General features: G+C 39.0%; 1 protein-coding gene across 2 annotated transcripts in view; it reads right to left on the bottom strand.

The window, feature by feature from the left end:
• rnf17 (ring finger protein 17) overlaps positions 1-15,655 on the bottom strand; it is a 56,537-nt gene that overhangs the window by 11,656 nt on the left and 29,226 nt on the right. For both annotated transcript variants that reach the window (XM_079426560.1, XM_079426559.1), the window contains exons 19-28: positions 7,954-8,068; positions 7,692-7,809; positions 7,316-7,534; positions 6,253-6,394; positions 6,029-6,141; positions 5,281-5,371; positions 4,837-4,949; positions 4,501-4,748; positions 4,075-4,238; positions 3,841-3,960 (exon numbers count right to left, since the gene is read on the bottom strand). In XM_079426560.1, the coding sequence (XP_079282686.1) occupies positions 3,841-3,960; positions 4,075-4,238; positions 4,501-4,748; positions 4,837-4,949; positions 5,281-5,371; positions 6,029-6,141; positions 6,253-6,394; positions 7,316-7,534; positions 7,692-7,809; positions 7,954-8,068 (1,443 nt within the window). The remainder of the gene's footprint in view (positions 1-3,840; positions 3,961-4,074; positions 4,239-4,500; positions 4,749-4,836; positions 4,950-5,280; positions 5,372-6,028; positions 6,142-6,252; positions 6,395-7,315; positions 7,535-7,691; positions 7,810-7,953; positions 8,069-15,655) is intronic.

Here is a 15,655-nt window from a genome sequence, read left to right on the forward strand (position 1 = left end):
TGAAGGTTGGTGTTCAGATGTAACAACTCTGAAGAAGATGTGTTCTCCTAATTTGGAGGCCTTCTTCATAAACTGTAAGCCGTTCTATTCACCCCGCGAGTTTTCCTCCTTCATTCTCGTGAATGTGTACGTGCCTCCGGACGCGTGCGTGAGCGCCGCGATGCAACAGCTGGCTGAACAAATATCTGAAACAGAGCAAAGGTACCCGGACTCTTTTTTAATCATTCTTGGAGATTTTAATAAAGCAAATCTCTCCCGCGAACTGCCAAAATACAGACAGCACGTTACATGTCCCACCAGAGACAGTAATATATTGGATCATTGTTACACAATAATTAAAGATGCATATCACTCTGTCCCACGGGCAGCTCTGGGGCTCTCTGATCACTGTTTGGTTCATCTCATACTGACCTATAGGCAAAAACTCAAATCTTCGAAGCCTGTATTAAGAACTGTTAAGAGATGGACTAATGAAGCAGAGCAAGATTTAAAAGCTTGTTTTGACCTCACTGATTGGAGTGTTTTTGAAGCCGCTGCCACCGATCTGGATGAACTCACAGAGACTGTAACATCATATATCAGTTTCTGTGAGGATATATGCATCCCCACCAGGACATTCTTATCATTCAATAATGATAAACCGTGGTTTACTGGGAAACTCAAACAACTTCGTCAGGCCAAAGAGGACGCTTACAGAAGTGGGGATAAAATCTTGTATAACCAGGCCAGGAACAGACTAACAAAGGAGATCAGAGTGGCTAAAAAGAACTACTCTGAGAAGTTGAAAAAATAACTTTCAGCCAACGATCCGGCGTCGGTATGGACTGGTCTGAGGAACATCACCATGTACAAGACACCACCCCCACAGTCTGTGGAGAATCAACAACTGGCTGACGATCTCAATGTGTTCTACTGCAGATTTGAAAAGGCCAGACTGACACCCAACACCCGCTCTGATCTGCACTTCACACATTCACCTTCCCCCCCTGCAACCCCCCTTACTCCCTCCCCCACCATTCTACCTGCGTTTAAAGTCTGTGTAGAGGATGTGAACCGGGTCTTCAGAAAACAGAAATCTAGGAAAGCTTCAGGACCAGACGGTATTTCACCTGCCTGTCTAAAAGTCTGTGCTGACCAATTGGCCCCCCATCTTTACACAAATCTTCAACAGATCTCTGGAGCTGTGTGAAGTTCCCCGCTGCTTCAAACGCTCCACCATCATTCCCGTCCCCAAAAAGCCCAAAATCACTGGACTTAATGACTACAGACCTGTCGCACTCACGTCTGTGGTCATGAAGTCACTTGAGAGACTGGTCCTGGCCTACCTGAAGGACATCACTAGACCCTTGCTGGATCCTCTTCAGTTTGCCTATAGAGCAAACAGGTCTGTGGATGACGCTGTCAATATGGGACTGCATTACATCCTGCAACACCTCGACAAACCTGGGAATTATGCAAGGATCTTATTTGTGGACTTCAGCTCGGCCTTCAATACCATCATACCTGACCTTCTCTCAGACAAACTGAGACAGCTCTCTGTGCCCTCCTCCATCTGTCAGTGGATCACCAGCTTCCTGACAGACAGGCAGCAGCTAGTGAGGCTCGGCAAACTCACATCCAGGACTCTCACCATCAGCACTGGCGCCCCTCAGGGTTGCGTTCTCTCCCCACTGCTCTTCTCTCTCTACACGAATGACTGCACATCAAAGGACCCCTCTGTCAAGCTCCTGAAGTTTGCGGACGACACCACAGTCATAGGCCTCATCAAGGACGGTGACGAGTCTGCTTACAGACAGGAGGTTGAGCAGCTGGCTGTCTGGTGCAGCCTTAACAACCTGGAGCTGAACACGCTCAAAACTGTGGAGATGATAGTGGACTTCAGGAGAAACCCCCCTGCTCTCCCCCCACTCACCATCATGAACAGCACTGTGACTTCAGTAGTCATTCAGATTCCTGGGCACCACCATCTCCCAGGACCTGAAGTGGGACAATCACATTGACTCTATTGCGAAAAAGGCCCAGCAGAGGCTGTATTTCCTCCGCCAGCTAAGGAAGTTCAACCTGCCTCAGGAGCTGCTGAAACAGTTCTACTCTGCAATCATCGAGTCTGTCCTATGTTCTTCTATAACTGTTTGGTTTGGTTCAGCTACCAAAACAGACATCAGAAGACTACAACGGACAGTTAGGACTGCTGAGAGGATTATCGGTGCCCCTCTGCCCAGCCTCCAAGAACTTTACACCTCCAGAGTGAGGAAAAGGGCTAAGAAAGTCACTCTGGACCCCTCACACCCAGCTCACTCTCTCTTTGTACTGTTGCCCTCTGGCCGGCGCTACAGATCACTGAGCACCAGAACAGCCAGACACAAGAACAGTTTTTTCCCCCAGGCCGTATCCCACCTGAACAACACATAACACACCCCGGTACTGTACATCTGTTAATAACCCATCAAACCTTCATCTGTACATAGGACACATGCACATTCACAGTTCTGTCTATGGTCATGTCTCTTTTCTGTATATTTTTATTTTTATTACTATTGTTATCCTTAATTATTGTATATTCTCTTCATTAGTGTTCTTTATCACCTTAATTATATGTTGTCTGCACTATGTTTGTACTTTCTGTACTGGAAACTCATAACACCAAGACAAATTCCTTGTGTGTGCAAACACACTTGGCAATAAAGCTCTTTCTGATTCTGATTCTGATTCTGATGATGCCATTGCGTTATGTTTGCGTTCAGACGAGTTTTGGCACTTCAGATGTTCTCTATGGACTGTCACATACTGTAATACTACTGAATGCCCAATAAAGTTGTTCACATATTTTCTGTTCTAATACATAACATGGTATTAATGGGTCGTGTTTACTATTTATACTTGTTTTAACCAGGAATCACTCACTATATTCCTAAATCCTGATTTATAAATCGCGACATCTGATAAAATCAACATGCATCTAACTATATGCGGTGGTTTTAGCTACATTACTGTTTTGTCTCATTCAGTGCACTGTCTGCATCTGAGTAACAAACTATGCGCATAACGAATTAACAGGCAAATTATGTTCATATTTAAAAGTCCAAACTGTCAGTAAGCGACAGGTGCTTGGAAAAGCTGTTTTGTAAATGATTTATTGACGATTTTGCTGCGTTACGGCCAACTGAATGCGCTGCTTCTCTGCCGCTCACTGCTCAGAACAGACGCTGAGAGAGGCGACACTGCACCGGGAGTCAGACCTCGCGCTCGCGGGGCAGCACTGGAGACATCTTCCAACTGAACGATAGCTAAAGTTTTTTCAAAAAAAGAAGTCGCTAGGTTTGTCAGTATGTACCCGTTATGGGAAAAAAGCCGCCAAAAGGGTCTGAAAGTTGTTAAATATTGAGCTAAAGTCACACTTGTGTGTGTGAGACGCGGGAGCTGATGGCAGCGGGCGGTGGATATTGTTGTGGCCCACCACAAATAAATCAATGTATGGGAAACACCGGAGATTGTCCGTGTTGACAGTTCTTGAGCATACAGAAAGAGCAGTGCGAAACACGTAGGGTGAGGTGAGATTTTCCACTAGTTAATCGATCGCGGATGGTTTCCATTATCTCTGGCAGATATTTTTTTTTTTTTTAGAGGTTACAGTAATAAAGACAAAAATGTGTCACCAAATATACTTGGACGGCCGTTAATATAAAGTCTGTGTGTGGGAAACACTGTATATTAGGTAAAAAAGGTTCGGCTGACAAAAATGTTTGGAAATCCCTGTGTTAAGAGTGAACTGCAAAGATGATCACATTGGCCAGTTTAAATCGGAAGTAATGAAATTCAAATTAGCACACAGACACATACCGGTATGACTCCATTTATCTGACAGGGCACACAGAGTTGCGGCACATCCTCACAGAGAACCATTGGGTACACATGACACACCGGGATACTTTCCACAAGTCCCTGATCCACATATTGGACCTGAAACAAATTACATCACAAACGGGTAACAAAACATGACCCAAAGTGTTTACATTTGAGATTATGAAATTAATTACATATGAAAGTGATGCAATGCTGTGAAAGCACACTGACCTTCACGTGTCCTCCAATGACCTCCTGCACCTGACCTCTGTACCAGAACATGTCGGTTCCCATGACAGCACATCCCAAAACTCCTTTCCAGTTGTAGTTCTTCTGTCTTGGCAGGGTTTTAATGTGCTGTTGCAGCCGCTCCCGTAAGCGATCAAACTCACACACTGCACGCGACAGAAAAAAATAATAATTGTATTATGGAGTTTAAGCATTTTCAACAACATATTTCCACATCAGTAACTCATGACTGCCCACAGACATGAGTTTTCGGTATTCAGTAACTTTGCAGGAGTAGCTGCAACTAGCCAATCCTAACAGATGTCATTTACATAAAGTCTTATAGGTTTAGCAGCAAAAATGCGATAACAGAAAATTGTCAAAAACAGAATTACTGACCGTCTTTGTGAGAAATAAAACGGCACACACCTGCTTGGTGTGTCATTGCATAAATGACACCATGTTCGGAGATGGCCGAGATGCTCATGAGTGTGTGTCCGCAGGGAGGCAGCTCTGGAGGCGGGTATGAGTTTGTCTGCACTCTCTCTGGTGGTGGGTTGATGCGAGGGGTGGGTGTGGGTGGTGTCTGAGGTAGGCGCGTGATTCTCTGTGGCTCAGGAATCTTCTCACTCAACACACACTCCTCTGAGAAGACGGTCTCAGACATGGAAGCAGCCCTAGGAAAACAGTTTACTTGGTATACACCGATCAACATTAATGGTCGTGTGAATGATCAGCGTACAGAGCAGAAACTTTTTTTCTTACTTTCTCTCCTTTAGAGCAAGTCCTTCACTGATGAGGAAATCGGCGAAACTGACATTTTGACCAGCACGGTTTGAACAGAACAGAGACACCAGCACTGGCTTGGCGGATGGGTCCTGAAGAGGAAAAAAGGAAAAAAATAAAAAAACAACAGACAGGAATCATTTGTAACGGATAACTTTATAACTCCTTTACATTCATATGGGATCAAATTCCTGCTAAATGTATAGTCATGGATAAAAAAAGCGTGAAACCAAAATTTCAAAATACAAGTAAAAATATAGTGGACAAAATTTCAAAATGAAGGCAACGTTTTCAGAAGAGCAAACAATGGTCACAGATCCATTTTCATATTTTTACATATTTCATACTTTCAAAATTGTCATTTTTTCCCCCCGTGACTGCAATACATATGGTGGGAAATTGATCTCAAATATTTGTTCTAACCTTTATGGTCATTACAGCCATGGCACCGGTCAAGTAGTGAGAGATGAAGTCACATGCCGTGGCTGTCCATGTGGAGCGACCACCAGCTGGCCTGAGAGTTGGAGAGGAAGGTAAACATGAACAGGAAAGAAGAAAATCAATATGAAATGACAAACGTTCAAAAACAATTTCACATTATAAAACACTGAAAAGCAGTAATACATTACAAATCTGACTGGGTTAGTCTTGTTTGAAGTTGTAGTAAAATAGTGGACTGTTTAAATGTTAATCATTTGAACAAAAAAGATCTAAATTTTTAGTACTCCCCTTGAACAAGCTATTTTACATAAAAAGGTTTACAATAGTCAAGACAATAAAATAATGTAATAAAACACAAGAAACAAAAATAAGAGATGAATTAAAAATATTGTGTTAAAAGGTTTGCAAATGCTGAATGATTATGAATGTTTGTTGTTTTGTTCAGGAGTTCCTTGTTTGTCTTGAGCATTTCATCTGCCCACTGTCCTTCGGAAAAGTCCTCCATGTCCTGCACATTCATTCTTTGGTTTTACAGCATCTTCTGCTTTACAACACTGTTATTTTGAGATGCATCTTTTCGCACTTTTCGATTTACAGAAGACAAAATTATTACAATTTAATTAGTAAAATGATTAACACTCAGGTTCTGCAAACTGTATGTAAACGCATGTAAACTGTGCATACACATCTGTGACTGTAATTGAGGAAAAAGAGCTATCAGATCGTTTACCTTACACCACTGAGGTTACATTCGAGTAAGAAAGATCCGATCAGATCAGGACTGAGTGGTCTGAGATTGCTTACATGGAGATTCACTTTATTACCAAAGTCACAACGCAAAACCTATAAAAAGGAAAACACAACACTCAAATTAAATAGAAAAAAATATATATATATATCCCACTCTTTTCAGATTTATTCAACTATGAAAGTGTGTGCACAGTGAACCTCTACCTCTGCAACATCATTGGACACACTGCACACTTTTCCTCTTTCCCAAACCCCAGTGTTGTTGGCAGCACAGAACATCTCTGCTTCCCAGAGCATCTCCTGTGGCTCTGACTTCGAGAAAAGACTCTTCAGCGTGTCGTGGATTCTGCAAACATTGCATGCAAAATGGCAGCGTTCAGGGCCGGAATGGGACTCATTTTCAGCCCTGAAGTTTCATGCCTTAGACCAGCCCACTTTGTTTTTTTTGAGCAAGGTGCGCTGGTCAGGGGAGTCATTGCCAATTAACTTCAGAAATGGAAAATAAGGGACAATTGTGATTCTTTATCTTAAGAATTTTTTTTTTTATTCTTGTATTCTTGTAGAACATAAGGGACGTTCCAAATATTTGTACTGTAACTGCAGGCAGACATAGGCCTACATTATGGTAAAGAGTTCCCAGAAATAAAATCACAATTGTTTTGCTTAACCTATTTTTGTACAATTATTCTAAAAATTATTTTAATGTCATACAAAAAATGTAATTGGCCTGAGTAAATTTTGTACCATTATAGAATTTTGACTTCACACGTGTAATTTCGGAGGTGAAAATACTGTTAAATTACAAATGGCATGAACGTAACAACTGAAGGTCTATGAAATGTCAATCAAGCATTTATTTTTTTTAAACAATGGCACTTAAAGTTTTTAACTAAAATATTATTGCAAATATAGCCTTTGAATGAATGAAAATGCATATTTTTCAATTAAAGAAAGCTTCTGGGGCCTGGATTTGTACTCCAATAATGAGGTCCAAGTTTACGCTAGTAGTATTTTATTTTTTGTAATGCATTTTTTTCTCTATTTAACAGCATTAACTTACAATGAAAGATGTCTTCCCTCAGGTAGATTAAATATTTTCCTGCCTTGCTGGATGTTGGGCTCATGATTAATAAGTTGTTTGCATTCGGAAAGTGATATTGTAAAATCAAAACGCAGACGGTGCAGGGTGCAGTTATCGTGAGACACGCTCGCTGTGAGCATATCGACCAACACTAATGTACAATTATGGACTGAGGAAATTGGGCACCTCTTCAGCTGGCCGTCAAACTGCAGCAGCTGCACACAGATGTTTCCAGGAGAGGTGACATGTGTCACACGAACTTTGATGTCTTTGACACATGTGGGCAGAATCAGGCTGGGCTTCAGCTCTTCAGAAGCAGGAGTCAGAACAACAGACAGAGGTTCCTCTTCAAATGGAGGGTCCCATACAGTCGTCTCCAAGGGCTGGGTGTCTTTAATCTGGCTCCTGATAAAGCAGGAGAAAATGGATACTGAATACAATGGACTTAGCCTGAAAGACGCAAGAGGAAGTACAGTGAGAAAGAGAAAAAAAAATAAAAAGAAGAGACAGAACGAATGAAATACAGATAGACAGTCCAGATGGTCTTGCTTTCGTGACTTACTGTTTACTGGAAACAGCGAGGCCATTTCTGACCAGTATCTCTCCAATAATGGCTCCAGTGCAATCATCGCCAATCTCATACAGACACACAGGCACAGGTCTAGTGCCAGGCACAAGCTCTGTACGAAAGTGAGAGATTCAAGCAAAGATATATAGTATACCACATTACGGTTAATAATGATGTCACAATGCACACATTATTATGGACAACAGATCGCTGTTTAAAGCAGTGATATTTCAGATGCATGTAGAAGTAAACTTACTTTTCGCCACAACAGTGATAAGTTTATGCTCCACAAGTTCCTTGAACACAACACAGGCTTCATCACTCCATGTTTCCTGCGGACTGACCACATCATTCAGACTGCACCACAAGGCCTAAAAACAAATAGACCGAGTTGTTATTTATCAGAGGTATCATGCAGATGCAGACCTGCCAACCTTTTAATTTTTTTTGGAGTACCACTTGTGTGATGGTAACCCTAACCCTAACTTAACTTTAAAGCTTGGGCTCCTAAATATTAGATCGCTCGCACCCAAAGCAGTTTTTGTAAATGAAATGATCACAGATAATAATTTTGATGTACTCTGCCTGACTGAAACCAAATGAATATTTTGGTCTAAATGAGTCTACTCCTCTATATACTGTTATAAACATGAGCCCCGTCAGACTGGTCGTGGTGGAGGTGTGGCAACAATATATAGTGATATTCTCAATGTTACTCAGAAAACAGGATACAGGAGGTTTAACTCATTCAAAATACTTCTGCTTAGTGTTACACTGTTAGATATGCAAAAGAAATCTCTCTTATCTCTTGCTCTGGCTACTGTGTATAGACTGCCAGGGCCATATACAGATTTCCTAAAATAATTTGCAGATTTCCTCTCAGATCTAAGTGCTAATTGTCGGAGATTTTAACATTCACGTTCATAATACAAATGATGCGTTAGGACTTGCGTTTACTGACCTAATAAACTCTTTTGGAGTCAAGCAAAACGTCACCGGGCCCACTCATCGTTTTAATCATACGCTAGATTTAATTATATCGCATGGAATTGATCTTACCGATATAGATATCGTACCTCAAAGTGACGATGTTACTGATCATTTCCTTGTATCGTGCATGCTGCCTATTACTGATATTAGTTATATGGCTCCGCGTTATCGTCTGGGCAGAACTATTGTTCCAGCCACCAAAGACAGATTCACAAATAACCTGCCTGATTTATCTCAACTGCTCTGTGTACCCATACATACACATGAACTGACAAAATGACTAGCAACATGGGCGCTATCTTCTCTAATACATTAGAAGCTGTTGCCCCCCTCAAATTCAAAAAGGTTAGAGAAAAACGTACTGCGCCATGGTACAACAGTTATACCCATTCTCTCAAGAAAGAAACTCATAATCTTGAGCGCAAATGGAGAAAAACTTGGAAGTTTTTAGAATTGCGTGGAAAAACAGTATGTCCAGCTATAGACAGGCTCTAAAAGCTGCCAGGGTAGAGCATATCCACAAACTCAGATAATAACCAAAACAATCCAAGGTTCTTATTTAGCACAGTGGCTAGATTAACAAATAAACAGACCCCGCCCGATCTAAATATTCCCTCGCAGTTTAATAGTAATGATACTAATTTCTTTACTGATCAGAAATACAATATCAAATGTAGATTCTACTGCGTCTAGTATTTCAGCTTCATTCATCGCACCCAAAGAAAAACTGCAGTGCTTTACGACTAAAGGACAGGAAGAGCTAAATAAACTTATCAGTGCATCTAAACCAACAACGTGTTTATTAGATCCTGTACCCACTAAACTACTGAAAGAGTTGTTACCTGTAGCAGAAGAACCGCTTCTCAATATTATTAACTCATCATTATCTTTAAGCCTCTTATTAAGAAACCACAACTAGATTCTAATGAACTGGCAAATTACAGACCCATTTGAAATCTTCCGTTTATGTCTAAAATTTTTGAAAAAGTTGTGTCTGCTCAATTGTGCTCCTTCTTGTAAAAAAATTATCTCTATGAAGAATTTCAGTCAGGTTTCAGGCCTCACCATAGTACAGAAACGGCACTTGTTAAAATTACAAATTACTTCTTGCTTCAGATCAAGGCTGCATCTCATTGCTAGTATTACTTTATCTCAGTGCTGCGTTCGACACTATAGACCATGACATACTCAGATCAATTACAAAACTATACTGGTATTCAAGGGCAGGCTTTAAGATGGTTTAGATCCTACCTGTCCGATTGCTACCACTTTGTTCATTTAAATGGAGTCATCACAATTATCACCAATAAAGTATGGAGTAACACAAGGATCTGTCCTAGGTCCTCTGCTATTTTCAATACATGTTGCCCCTTGGTATTATTATTAGAAAATACGGGATTAGTTTTCATTGTTATGCTGATGATACTCAACTATATATCTCAACAAGACCAGATGAAACTTCTAAACTAAGCTAATAGATTGTGTAAAAAATGTAAAAGATTGGATGACCAATAATTTCCTCCTATTAAATTCAGATAAGACAGAGATATTACTTATTGGACCAAAAAAACAGTACACAGAATCTCTTGGATTACAATTTGCAACTAGACGAATGCACTGTCACGTAGGGATGGGTATCGTTAAGGTTTTAACGGTATTACTACTCTTATCGATACTGTTTATCGATCCGGTACTTTAACGGTATTCTTATCGGTACTTTTTGTTTTACTTTGTTTCTTTGTTCATATTCTTACAGTATCTTATCTTATGTATATAAAACACTAAAAATGCCTGCACTTCATCAATTTGTAAATGCACCAGTGTGCAGGTATTTTTAGTGTTTTATATACATAAGATAAGATACAGTAACAACATGAACAAAGAAACAAAGTAAAACAAACTGACAAATACAATAAAACAAACACACAAACGAAATGAAATAAACAGTGCTTTCATTTTTCCATGAAGGTCTACTAATATTAATGTTCAGGTAAGTAATAGTTACAAAAGTAATCAAATGTAAATGAGCACTGCATAGTGTTCACTGTATGTACTGATAGATTTATGTTTATTAAAGCTATAACTTTGTTCAGATTAAGAGCTGTGGGTGATTTTCTCTTTGCATTTTGTTCTTTGATTAACATTGATGGCTCAAGCTCCAGTCTGACACTTTAAGACAATATACTGACACGCATCGGATTTTCTCCCAACTGTTCTCGTCCACTTAAAACAAAAGTGAAGACTCTCATAACCGGCCATTTTGACACATTGTGTGTGTATTTTTTGGCATATTTTTGTGTGTTATTTCGACGCGCCCGAAGCTCAAAGTGTACTTGTCCGTTTTGGAGCACGCCGCCGCGCAGGCAAACGCGCGCACACACATTTCAGCCTGGGGAACAGCAGATTGTACTTTCAACGTTTTACTATCAAATATGTCCTGCAATGTAGCAACGGTAAAGACGGCATTTTATAACAATCACTGATTGAGCTGATTCAGATGTTAAGTTTTGGTTCGGAGGAACGAATCCACGCCGCTATGAAGGGAAGGGAGTTGTGCTAGAAGAAATGCGGCTATAATCCTTGGAAGCCAAAATCGAAAAAAATAAATAAATACTTAGCTTAATATAACAGCCACAGGCCTAAAGTGTTAGCAGATGTTTGAATAGTTGGTTCTCTCCTCTATCACAATTAAACAGGACTTTCATGTTGCGTGTGCTGAAGCTCATCCGCGTGAGCGCGATCTGGCTTCTGAATTGCGCATAGCAAAAATGCATCATAGACAAATGTTTGAATATTATTGCACATAGAGAGAGAGAAGAGAGAGAAGAGAGAGAGAGAGAGAGAGAAGAGAGAGAGAAGAGAGAAGAGAGAAGAGAGAGAGAAGAGAGAAGAGAGAAGAGAGAAGAGAGAGAGAGACAGACTTTTTAAAATAATTTATTTTACATTACAAACATTTTCAAAAACTAATTCTATAAGTCACTACCAATTAAAAAAGAGGTCTTCATCCTCCACAAAAACCAAGCCCTTATTTAAACACCACTTATTCTCAAACATCAATTCATCACTATTTGCTCGATAATATTCATATTCCAGTCGAATCCTAGATTCAACTAATGCTTTAAACAAATTGACCATATTAACTTCCTGACCTTCTATTTCAATTCTATAAGCCTTCCAGATAGCTAGCTTTGTTTGTCCAAGCAAAAAATTTGAAAAAGTACAAATCTCTTTCTTATTACGAGAGTATTCATACCCATATATAAACATTATTTTTGAAAAATGTAAACCTAACTTGCTAAAAATTCCATCCAAAATATTAAAAAGAGGGAATAATTTACAACATTCACAAAAAATATGAAAAACAGTGTCAGGTTCTTTACACACAGTACACAGTGAAGAAACTGAAAATTTACATTTAAACAAAAAAACTTTTGTTGCCAACGAACAATGCAAAATCCGCCACTGCAAGTCACCAGACCTTTTTGGAAGAGGATTTTTATACAAAGAATGCCAAGAAGGTGATCTATTTTCAGATGTAGAAAAAAAAGCTCTCCATTTTGTATCTCTCCTTTCTCTTAACTGTCCAACAAAAAATGACTTTACACAAACATTATATACATTTTCTTTGCATGCTATAGAGAAAGGAAAACTTTGTAACCCTTTAAAAGACAGCAACATATTATCATTATTACTATTGTCATTTTCAAATGGATCTATCTTTGGAGTTACATACACTTCTGGAAAAAAAACCTTTGTTAAATTACCAGACATGGAATTTGTTATAAATTCTTGTAACGGTTTAGGAAAAGATGTTTTCAGATTCTTTAAAATATTTCCTACTATTCTCTCTGATCTACCTCCAATCTTCTTAGTAAGCGCCTGTACTGAGACCCATTCTCTCTTTGACAGATCCAACAAATTTCCAATTTTAGTTACTCCTGCTGAAACAAAATTTAAAATATCTGTATCAGACATAGTACAATTTTGACAAAACCAAGGATTACAAAAAAGTGGTTCCTCAAAGCCAAAATGTTCTCTCCGTTCCAACTTAAAAAACCTCCAAGCTTCGAAAACAGATCCATAAAATTGTAAAGTTTTTTCTTCTTTTGTATCATTTTCTGAAATTAAAAACATTTGCTTATCAAGTCCCATCTTGCTCTTTCTTTGTAAAATTGCAAGACCAAAACTGATCCATGGTGCAGAGTCTGAAAAATAAAGCAACTTTTGGGCAGTTTGTAACCTCATGGCCTTCACCTTAGAGGTCAGATGGATTAACCCTTGACCGCCCTCATTGACCGGAAGACAAAGTACTCCAGGGGGGAGCCAATAATGGCCACCCCAGAAGAAGTCTACAAAAGCTTTCTGAAGTTTTATCAATAGGTCTTTTGGAGGATCTAATACTGTCAGACGATGCCACAGCATTGAGGCAGCAAGATTGTTCACTATTAATACTCTGCCTCTGTAAGAGAGCCGGGCTTGAATCCATTTCCATCTCTGCAGCTTTCCAGTCACTTTCTCTACAAGTCCTTCCCAATTCTTTTTCATATATTGTTCAGTTCCAAAAAACAAACCAAGTATCTTAACACCTTCTTTATTCCAAAGGCGCTGATATGGAAGTTGAGGCGGGCTCTGATCTGACCAATGGCCCAATAACAGGGTGTCAGTTTTTTCCCAATTAACCCGTGCAGAAGATGCGCTCTGAAAGATATTGAGGCATGAAAACAAAACTTTGACATCACCTTCAGATCTTATAAAAACTGTGATATCATCAGCATAAGCTGTTAGTTTCACCGTTGGGATATTCAAAAGGCAAGATGATGGAAAAGTCACTCCTTGCAATTTCTCTCTCAACATCCTCAACAATGGTTCAATTGAAATGGTGTACAAAAGGCCAGACAAGCTACAGCCTTGTCTTATTCCTCTGTGCACTGAAAAAGGTCTTGTCAAAGTTCCATTAACCTTCAGCATACTGTACACGTCTTCATACAAAAGCTTTATCCATGAAGTAAACTGTTTTCCAAAGCCAAAGCTTTCAAGAGTTTTGAACAAATACTCATGGTCGACTTTGTCAAAGGCCTTTTCTTGATCCAAACATACAAGACCAAGATCTAATTTGTGCAATTCAGTTAAATACAACATATCTCGCACAAGAAAAAGATTGTCAAAAATGGATCGTTTTGGGATGCAATAAGATTGGTCTCCATGAATAATTGATGCTAAAAACTTTTTCAAGCGGTTTGTCAAAGTTTTAGATAAAATTTTGTAATCCGTTCCTAGAAGAGAGACTGGTCGCCAGTTCTTTAGTAAGCCAAGGTCTCCTTTCTTAGGTAAGAGTGTTACCACTGCTCTTCTACAACTAAGGGGTAAAATTCCAGACTCAAGGCTTTCAAGAAACACAGTGTGTAAGTCTTGTCCTATGATGGACCAAAAAACTTTAAAAAATTCAGAAGTCAGGCCATCCAGCCCTGGTGTTTTTCCTGAAGATTGCTGCTGTACAGCTTTGCTTAATTCTTGAAAAGACAAAGGTTCTTCTAGTTCAGCTTTATCTTCTTTTCCAAGCTGTGGAAGTCCATCTAGAAGTTTGTCAGTTGCTTCAATATTACAAGGTTGTGCACTATATAAATCTTCGTAAAAACATAAAACTTGTGAAATAATTTCCTTCTTTCCTGTTATTCTTTTTCCATTTGACAGTTTAAGATAATTTATGCTCTTCTTTTCTCTAATCTTCTTGTCCAATGAAAAGAAAAAAGTCGTTGAAGAATCCATACTGTTTAACTGAAGAAATTTCCCACGAATTGATGTACTATGACTCCTTTCTTCATACAAGTTCTTTAGGAGCAGGTTATACTTTTCAAGCATCTTTGCAGTCTCGGTATCTTCACCCACGCCGATGGAACTACTTAACTTAAGGATTTGCTGTTCCAAAAAAATAGTTTTTTCTCTCATTTCAGCCGTACGATTCCTTGTATATTGTTGGCAAAAAATTTGGATCTGTATTTTTCCAATGTCCCACCACTGACTTAAAGTTTTATACTGTGTTTTTCTCTCTCTCTCCACTCTCCCCAAAACTGAATAAAAAATTCAACAAAGGATTTATCTTGCAACAATCTATTATTAAACCGCCAATAATTATGATAAGAAATGTTCTGTGCTATAGACATAGTTACAGCAATATAATGATGATCAGAAAGTGATGTTGGCGAAATATAACTATTAAAAAATCTTCCTCTATTACTCATCTGAACATAAATCCTATCGAGTCGTGCACCAGAAACTGTGTTAGCATTAATTTTTAACCACGTGTATTGCCTATCACTAGGAAAAGCTTCTCTCCATATATCAACAAAATTATGATACTGGACTACGGTTTTGAGAGTTTCAGCCGAATTTAAGTGAGGCTCAACATGATTCCTATCCATAGTGTAATCAAGAGTACAATTAAAATCACCAGCTAAAAATATTATTCTATCATTTGGAATTTCTGAAATAACATCTTTTAATTTTTTAAAAAAATGATATTCTTTCCACACCACCATTTGGAGCATAAACATTAATAAAAGAAAAGCATAATTCATATAACTTAATATCCAATATTTGCATTCTACCAGGTATAATTTCTGTGGCCTTATTATCTTGGATTTGTAAATCTGAAGAGATAAGAACTGCCACTCCGGCACTAACATTTGATCCATGGCTAAAGAAGGCTTGGCCTTTCCATTCATTCAGCCATTCAGCCTGATTATCCATATCTGTATGTGTTTCTTGCAGGAAAACAACACTTGCCTTTTTCAACCCCACAAAATCAAACAAAGCAGTCCTTTTCCCAGCACTACGACATCCATTAACATTTAGAGATCCAAAATTCAAGGCTGTCATAGTGCTCACTACAGATAAAAATAATACCAATATCAAAGCACAAACTATGTTTTCTTTCTTTCTCATTCTGTAATATTCAGACTTTTTTTCCA

Source organism: Barbus barbus (assembly GCF_936440315.1).
Source record: "Barbus barbus genome assembly, chromosome: 10".
Lineage (NCBI taxonomy): Eukaryota > Metazoa > Chordata > Actinopteri > Cypriniformes > Cyprinidae > Barbus > Barbus barbus.